This window comes from Triticum aestivum, chromosome 2D (genome assembly GCF_018294505.1).
Source record: "Triticum aestivum cultivar Chinese Spring chromosome 2D, IWGSC CS RefSeq v2.1, whole genome shotgun sequence".
Taxonomy (NCBI): domain Eukaryota; kingdom Viridiplantae; phylum Streptophyta; class Magnoliopsida; order Poales; family Poaceae; genus Triticum; species Triticum aestivum.
In genome coordinates this window covers 392,568,955-392,577,959 of record NC_057799.1, presented here as the reverse complement: position 1 = coordinate 392,577,959, position 9,005 = coordinate 392,568,955, and the positions used below count along the sequence as shown (strand labels likewise).

At 42.2% G+C, this 9,005-nt stretch overlaps 1 protein-coding gene across 1 annotated transcript; it reads right to left on the bottom strand.

Annotated features, from left to right (window-relative positions):
- Positions 1-1,755: 1,755 nt before the first annotated feature.
- On the bottom strand, positions 1,756-7,751 carry LOC123055801 (proline-rich receptor-like protein kinase PERK2). Its single transcript, XM_044479652.1, has 4 exons — positions 7,710-7,751; positions 6,016-6,639; positions 5,545-5,702; positions 1,756-3,307 (listed from the first exon to the last, which is right to left on the bottom strand). The coding sequence occupies exons 1-4, from the start codon at positions 7,749-7,751 to the stop codon at positions 3,295-3,297; spliced, it is 837 nt and encodes a 278-aa protein (XP_044335587.1). The 3' UTR covers positions 1,756-3,294.
- Between the last annotated feature and the right edge of the window lie 1,254 nt (positions 7,752-9,005).

Genomic DNA, 9,005 nt, shown 5'->3' with positions numbered 1-9,005 from the left:
GGACGGAGAAATGTTATAAAAACATAAACACGTGATTGCACGTCTATTACTGCATTGGTTGGTAAAATCTTTGCAAGCTTACGTACGCAATCACTAGGAGTTAACTTGCCAAGTTATAAATAAATAATAATAATTGTTATTATTTTATAAGAACTTTCAATTTACGAAATAAAATATAATTTTAATTTGATAATTTAATAGGACGTGGGGTATTATTATTTTTAGGCTAGACGTGGGACAGTTGAGTTGGTTCTAGGGAAAAGTACTGTGAGAAAACTCAGTTTACATTGAAAAGAAAGTGGGAGAAAATTCAGAGATATGATTAATGAAAATGAAAAATAAAGCAAGTGGAAAGGTCTATAAAATGGTTGGACGAACGACAGGTTTAACGGAACCTTATGTTGTTTCTATTTTATATATATATATATATAATAAAATAAGATATAAATATATATATATATATATATACATCTTGGCTATTCTATTTCGTGTAACAGAATATTATTCTGTTACCCTACTTGAACTGATGAATTCGAGCGCTTGAACTGATGCTTTCATTTTCTGTTAAAGATCGTCTTCTTTAGTTCAATTCTTTTTGCAATATTTTTTATCGAAATGGGGCGTGTAATAAATCATTGGAAAGCTCTTGACATCTACATTACAATCATCTAATTTTTTGCAAAAAAATTATGGTTTAAGAGCAGTTTTGAAAAAAATGTTTTTTCCAAAACCGAAAACGTGAATCGTATTTTGGACTTCATTTTCAAACGGTTTGTCGGAATTGAGCAAATAAGATGGCGTTGGAAAGCTGGTGAAAATCCGCTTCTTCCATATATCTATTTTTTTCAAATTGTATATGATTTAAAAGTAATTTGAAAAACGGTGAAATTCTAGGCGAAACATATTTTCGTGTTTTTTCGCAAATGATTTGTCGGATTGACGCAAATGATACGGCTTTGAAAGGTATGGAACCTGCAAACTTTTTCGTGTTGAAATGTTTTCCTAATTCCTTATGGTTTAAACTCGAATTCAAATACGGTCAAATTTGATTTCAAACGCGGTTTTTTAAAAGTTTTTTCGAAATGGGGCGAATAATATACCGTTGGAAAGGTATCGAAAACACGAAACTTAGTCATGTTGAACGTTTTCTCAAATTCGCAACCGTTAAAGAGTAATTTTGAATATGATAGGACCCATCGTGTTGTCTTCCCGTCATAAAAAACAGAGTAGTTGTATTGATCTATGTGTGTGTCTGTACTGATGTATTATTCACAGAATAGTTTCGAAAAAAGAGTACTTGAACAGATGTCTATATGGTTTTGTACTGAGCATGTTTGCACATATTAGACTTTACTCTGTTTTTTTGGTATGTTTTTTTCTCGTAACTTTTCAACGGTAAAAGAGTACTTGAACGGATGTCTATATGGTTTTGTATTGAGCATGTTTGCACAGACTAGACTTTACTCCATTTTTATGGTATGTTTTTTCTCATAACTTTTCAATGGTTTATTGTATCATAGTCCCAAACTTGCATGATTTATATTGTTGAACTGAATGATATTTTTTCAGATAGAAATTTTTCGTGTGTTTATTTTTTTAACTCAATTTTTTTGCAGTGATGTTTTGGACTTCTCTCATTTTACAACATGAACTTTTATCATTTGAATTTCCGTGGGGTTTCTTTTTGTTTGAGATTATTTCCCAGACTTATCTGGGACATCGTGTTAGAATTTACAACATCCTCACCACAAGAAATAGAAGCAGCAACCGTAATATATTTTTGCACATACAAGCATACATAAATTTACAACATAGTATATCCTGATACATAGTTGGACGGATGCTCTGAGATTTTTAGAACTGATGAGGAACAAACATTAAAAATAAAGTTCCATGCTGTAATGAGAAAGTCTAACACACTCTCAGATAGTCACTCTGTAGATCTCCAAAACATAAAGCATCCCGAGCTACCAAACGGTAACATTGGAAGGTTACAGTTTCACATGTCTCAAATGTAGAAGGTGTCATTAAATGGCCACAACTTTTGAGTGGCTAGTTGGAAGTAAAGTCATCTTATCAGTGGCTAATTGGTTAGCATAACTTTTGAAGAAAAATGGAAGCAGAGGTGCTAGTGCTTTTGCGCACCCGACGATGAGATCTTTGGCGCTTAACCTGGAAATGGGGTCGGAAAGGCTCATGCCACGCTCGGCAGCCGTCTGGCGCCCTACCTGGTGGCGTTGCCTTGTGGTTGGCCCAGCACATGGCTCGCCGACAAGCTCCAGGGGCTAACAAATTAACCACTTCTAACCCAAAGACCCTGCAAAATCCTGACCAAGAAATCACTTTTTTCACACACAACAGCCACCAATTAGCATGCACAAGTTCATGTAAAAAGAACAATAAGTTCATGTACAGTAACATTACATGTTCACAAGAATCTCAACAAGTAATCTTTTAAACTCGAACTTCTCCAAAAGAGATTTTCCAACCAAAGAATAAACCCTTCAAATAGCCGGCACTAAACTGAACTAAAATAAGAAAATGATTCGAACTAAGATAGAATTGAACAGAAGTAAATTTTAGAAATTGTACTGAATTCAAATTAGAATTCAAACTTGCAAACTTTCCAAACAAGTACTTAGCTCGCTTGCCATACAATGCTTTTTGAATTTGTCATGCGGTACTCTTTGAACTTGTGCAATTCGTTGGTGGCAGCAAGCAGCAACTAGAAGTATACAATTGTTGTATAACATCCTAAACACTGAACTGTATTATAGAAGGACTAGTCAGGGTCTCAGGAATCAACTAAATTTTCCACTCAAGTCTATATTCATCAGTACTAGTAGGACTCAAATGTGAGCTAATTTTCAATAGAGATTCAATAAAATGGCTTATAATTTTTTTTGAAACATCTAGCTTCTAATTTTTTTCAATTTGAACTTGCTTGTTTTTTCTGTTCTTTAGCAATGCAAAATGAAGTATTAAACAAGAGACGGGGTGGGGGTGAGTACCTGTCGGTGCCGGCGAGAAGCGCGGTGGTCTTGCCAGCGAACATGGGGCTAGCAATGACGTGAATAACGCCAAATTGGACTGCCAAGCTGGACGTCCTCGACCCCTAGCGGTTCCTCAGGTTGCACTATTTCTCCACTGAAGCACATGCGATGGAGTTGGAGCGGGGCACGCCCACGGCAGCGAGACTGAACGGCCGGGGATTGCAGCGTTGAACTGCTTATATGCGGCGGGGGAGTGACAACGGAGCATCGATCCAGTGCGAGGCGACTACTTGCTCATGCACTATTTTTTTTTTCTGTTTTTCAATGAACTTATAGGGTTATACATTTTGAACTTATAGATATTTTTTGTTGAAAGTATGAAAACAACATTTATGCATTTTAATTCCAATTGACGCACACAAACACCTAAAGAGCATGTTCTTTTCACATCTTCCCAGCTACTCAGTTAGCAGAATACCACATCTATGCATTTTAATGGCAGGAGCAAAGAAAGAGAGAGAGATTGCTGTGAGAGAGTGCCATTAACGCACACAGAGGACTACCATCAGTGCTCAACTTGGACGGCTGCCATCAACCATGGTGGCTGGCTGCCACCAGAAAAACAAATTGCAAACTACACAACTACAAATAGGCCAAACCGGTAAGCACATCAGAATCATAAGCAATCCCACCAGGTACAGGCACACCCTCCTATTCACAACTCTGAACTATTGATGAACCCTGTTCTCAAAGATAATGCCATATTGTGGGATCATTTAAGTGCACAACTAAGAGCACTATGAGACGGAACTATTGTACAACTACAACGACAACTGCAAAAGAAGTACATCATTGGTAAGAAATAGATTCTTTGTGACAGTAGGGCAGATGGCAACTTGATTATTCAAATTCCAATTGCTTAAATCAGACCGTTCTAGCTTAGAATCTAGCTAACACAAAACAAATCTGAAGCGGTCGGCCTAGCCACACCCCCAACATAACTAATTCCACCAGAAGAGCAATTTGCAACCTACATGGCCTTCGCCCAACCAAGATCTAAGCAGTCCTCACACAGGATCCAGGCACAGGACCAAGAAGTGACAGCTTGCAAAGTGTGAGGAGGGGCTCGTCCGGTGGCGTTTCAAGGAGAGATTGCGGTGGCACAGTGAGGCCGTGATGCGGGCGTCCCTGAACTGATGTGAATTTTCTTGCCAAACTGCTGTGCAATTGTGCAATGAGTGAGCTACCATATAATATAAAGTCGAGCTCTCTCTAACACACATCAAAATATTTTTTATGGTTGTTCTGTATGAACTAATGAAAAAATACACATTGAACCGATAATAATATATTAGTTGTCCATATAGGAAACATGTTCTTCTCCACATGAACTGATACTCTAACACAGAGAGAATTGTTTCCATGCTTTTCTAATAACCGGGAATAAAATAAATAGTGTTTTTCCAGGGTCACCTTGCTTCCTATTCAATTAAGGATTCATGTGACACTTGCTTCCCATTTCATCAGTACTTGTACCACTCAACAATAAGTTCAGAACTGTAGACGGCATCCTTGTCAGTACGACTCATCAGTACTATATGGATGTTACATTTAACATTTAAGAATAGTATTGACCGGTACTAATATTGTGTAAGTTGTACTGATCAGTACTGCTACTTGTCGTACTGCTGAGCAGTACTGATCTAGCTAACATAGAGAAATTTTCATCAAGTGGACTTTTAACATTATATTAGAAAAAGAAATCTAGAGCAATTATCTTGTAGAACCAATAAAGGAATATAGCGGAGCAGCTCCAAACACAACAATGTAGACATGGCATCTTCTTTTACCGATGCCAAATTAAATAGATTGGGACAAACTATAAAAAGCTAGTTCAACACATGCTCTTTTTTCCATGATTCCAGACTGAATTCTCCAGACAATAGAACTTAATTTTTTCTGCAAACATAATAGTGCACCAGGGCAAAAGTATTTTTCTACATAGAACCACATTACTGAGTTTTGAACTACAGAACTTGAATGAGATTTGTACTGAACATAAATAATAAATTGAACTGATCTATTATGTTTTAACACATAGATTGTACTGTTTCTGCACTTCATTACGGACTGTTGATATAAATACATATTGAACTTCTACACTAAAAGAAAATTCACTAATAAATAACACTTCTCTTGAGCAATCAAATAAGTGTTGCATGAAATACATCAAATACTGAGAGCAATCTAACAAGTGTCACATGAAAATGGAGGAAAGTGCAAGAACTATTAAAGAAAGGAATACGTTTGAAGTAACCAGGAAGACGACATCAAGAATTGAACTGAACTTTTTTTTAGTATTTGAATTGAACAAAAGAAATTGGATGCATGATGACTCTCACTCTCATCCATGATCGCATGATAATGTTTTTGAACTGAACTAAGCATCCCCCAGCTGCTACTACATGATAATGTTAGCATGCCTAATTCTCTGTCACAAACACACACAGGGGGACGAATGACTCTAACTCTCAGTCGCTGGCTAGCTTACCTAGATGGTAGGGAGAAAGTTGACCCGGATCCAGGGGCGGAGCTCGGGGGTGGCCTGCACGCAGCTCCTTGAGCGACCAACGGTGGAGCATGTAGTTGGACTATCGAGCTAGAGGTCCTCGATCCAGCGACTCCCCTCCTAGGCTCACTGTTTTTCTGCTGAAGCGCAGGGTGTTGGAACGAACAGAACAAGGTAGAAACAATCAAGCAATTGATGAACCCACAAATAAATTTTATCAGCGTTGTATGATGTATAGGCCACAATGTGTTGTATGATGTCAGTGTTGTATGATGTATAGGCCACAATGTGCTACCTCATATAACAAGAACCACACCTAAATCAGGCACAAAAGCTAGCAGCATCAGCATACGAGAACTACACGCATAAGTTCGAAATAAACTTCAACAGGAAGATCAACTCATCTACTAAACCTGCATTCCCAGAGAAAAAATCGATCGAGCACCACCTCACCTTTCTTAAGCTTTGACAGCCTTCCCCGGAATGCGACCGTCGTAGTGCCTCACCCCACCTCTGCCTCCCCTTGTAGCGTCGCAGCGGTGCGCTGCTACTGCTGAAGCAGCGGCCTTCCCTGCTGATGCAGCTCGTACTGCAGCGGGGATAGGAGGTTGGGGACGCTGGGGGACGGGCTCGTCGCCGGCGCGTGGTGGAGAGGGAAGGAGGTGGCTGGGGGCGTGGCGGCGGGGGAGGAAGGCGGCCGTGGCAAAGGAGGGGAAGGTGGCTGGCGCACGGGGAGGAGCGGGTCGGCGCTGGAGGCGGAGGTCGCGACCCGACCGTGCTGAGCGCTAGGAAATGGGAGACGGACGGCAGCCGCGCGCTGGCGGAGGGAGACGGGCGGAGGCGGCGCGTTGGGGGGAGGGATACGGGCGCCGGCGGCGCGATGAGGGTTGGAGCCGGGCGGCGGCGGCGGCGCGACGGGGGAGGGAGCCGGGCGGCGGCGGCGGTGGGTGGTGGGGAAGGAGGATCGGGGTCTGGAGACGGGGCAGTGGGGTGGGTGTTTTTTTTTCGTTTTTCTTTGGGCCGGGAAGGATTGGGTTCTCTTTTTTGTAGTTTAGCAGATTCGGGCCGATCTATTCTCTATAGAGCGCGGGGTATCAGAATATTATACTAGTAACAGAATAGTCCAGCCCAATATATATATATACACACACTATTATAGAAGGGAAAACATAGGTTCAGTTTTGCATTCTTATAAAAAAATAGAACTGAGCTATGCGTCGTCTTGAAAAAACAAAAATAACTTGGGCTTGTGATGTTATAGACAAGCTAGGTTGGGAGGCCCAGAGGCCGCTTGATACCTGCTGGATCCAAAAAAACGTTGAAACATGTCGTGGGCTGCCCATGTTAAACAACAAAACCTAGGCCATGGACCTGGTGGGCCCGGGACTGTCAGCCTCTCGACGAACAGTTGTCTCCAGATTCCTCTTGTTTTGCTGACCATGTTGGGAACGACAGACGGCGGCGCCACGGCGAGAGCACCAAGGCGAAGGACGATGTCGAGACCTCGAACCGAATGAACCGGAGCGGGGGAAGACGCATGCGGAGGGTAGTACGAGGGTTGACTTGTTCGGGTGCAGGGTGGGCTGGTGGAGCTGCCGCCACCGGACAATGTGTGGGAGTAGAGGGATGGCCTGGCCAACGCCATAGGCTATGATGGCAGCCGCTGTATAGGAAGAGGACGAAAGATTGAACAAAATAAAGAAATACAAATGGATAGGTGGTTGGTCCCATATGTCTGTGTACGAGATCTGCTGGGTCCACCTGAGAAGGGGAATATGTTGGGAGGAAGGAGATTCAAAGCACGACAGTCGAGTGAACTAGTTTTTTTAAACGGACGAGTGAACTAGTTACATACATAAGCAAATAGCCACTAAAAAACAGGTTAATGGGTTCTTAGAAAAAATATTTCGGACAAAACAAATAATTACGACATATAGCTAATGCATGAAACACTCAGATGATAAAGATGCTTATAAACAGATAAAGTACAACATCTAGACCTTCTTGGCACGCTTGATCATGACGCTGCGGTTGTCCGTGTACTCGTCGGTTACGGGAAGCAGACGCTCCCTCATGTCCAAGATCCGCCTGTACATGTTGTAGCATGTGTATGCGTCCTTGGCCATGTAGGTTAGATTCAGAGGTACCTCCCACGTGTTCAGGGCCTTGGTATCATTGTCCTCTTTCATGTTGGCGTAGCAGGGGTCGATGATGGTCTCGGCGAGATCAACCACAGAGTCCTTCTCCTGCCCGTTGCTGATGATCTTGTATCGCTTCTGGATGTCGACAAGCTTGTTGCACCAGATGGCCGAATCGTCGCGTCCTTTCTTCTCTCCACCTTAGCGAAGGTGCAGTCGGTGCTGCCGATGAAACGGGTGAATGCTCCAGAACCTGTGATGGCCCTACAGCAGTGGTAGACGAGAACCTCGTCCCGCACGCATACCTGGGCGACCGCGATCCGCTGGTCCCTGTGAGGAGACGAATGGATGGGCACAAGGTCTAGTCCTGCGACCTTGTGCTTTCTCGTCCTGTAGGTACTGCTTGAACTCGGTGAGCCAGAGCTTCACTGAGTCCGGATCGTTGGTGTACATCACATTCAACTTGGTGCAGCTATGGGACTTAACGGCGAACTCAAAGGCGAACTCCTTACTGAAGTCCATATCCAGCAGGCTCACCCCTCGGATCACCATTGGAGTCTCTTCAAGTGAACGAGTGGATAGGCGGCGGCAACAGTTCGTTTTTCAGCTCTTGGGGAACTGGATTCAGCAGTAAACTGAGTGTGTACAGGCGACAACAGTTACTACCCCTCCCTCGCCCGCTGCACACCCGGCAGAACATTCACCCTTGGTGCATTCAAACGCCTCCATTAAGAAACCTATTCCGGCCACACGTCGGTTCACGAGTGGGTCTGTATTGGTACTGTAATAACAAGTGTTAGTGGTCACTTTACTTAAATTTAATTAGTTTTAATAGAAATTTATTCTTAAAACAAGCAATGCATTGGCTCGTTCTATCAGTGCCACAGGATCAACATGCACAACAATTAGAATTATTATTCTCAGGACGCACACGATCAGCACATTTGTCGCACTTTCACACAGATAATACTACCAAGTTTGAACTGTTTGTTATGGTTGCTTTCCTCTGCATCATCATGCCATGTTTCCCAGCTTGCAAGATTCAGACCCAACAAATAAGATTAAAATAATAAGTACATCAAAGATGCCTACACATCTCATTGATTTCCAGCTTGTAAGATTCAGAACCAAAAAATAAGATTCAAACAATAAGTACAATAAAGATGCCTACACATCTCATTGATTCCCAGCTTGCAAGATTCAGAACAAACCCATTAGAGCCTTTTGATAAACTGAATATCGGGATTAAATCCATCTTGGCTAGCCGTGTCATACAACCCAAGAACTTGGCGAATGCTCTTGACC

Bases quoted from the DNA above. Each gene is read 5' to 3' on its own strand.
- LOC123055801 (XM_044479652.1), bottom strand. From the start codon at position 7,751: ATGAAAGAGGACAATGATACCAAGGCCCTGAACACGTGGGAG. The intron at 6,640-7,709 runs GTACCTCTGAAT...CGCGCTCTATAG, and splicing joins AGGCCCTGAACACGTGGGAG to AGAATAGATCGGCCCGAATC. The intron at 5,703-6,015 runs GTGAGGTGGTGC...CCTGCGCTTCAG, and splicing joins GCTGTCAAAGCTTAAGAAAG to CAGAAAAACAGTGAGCCTAG.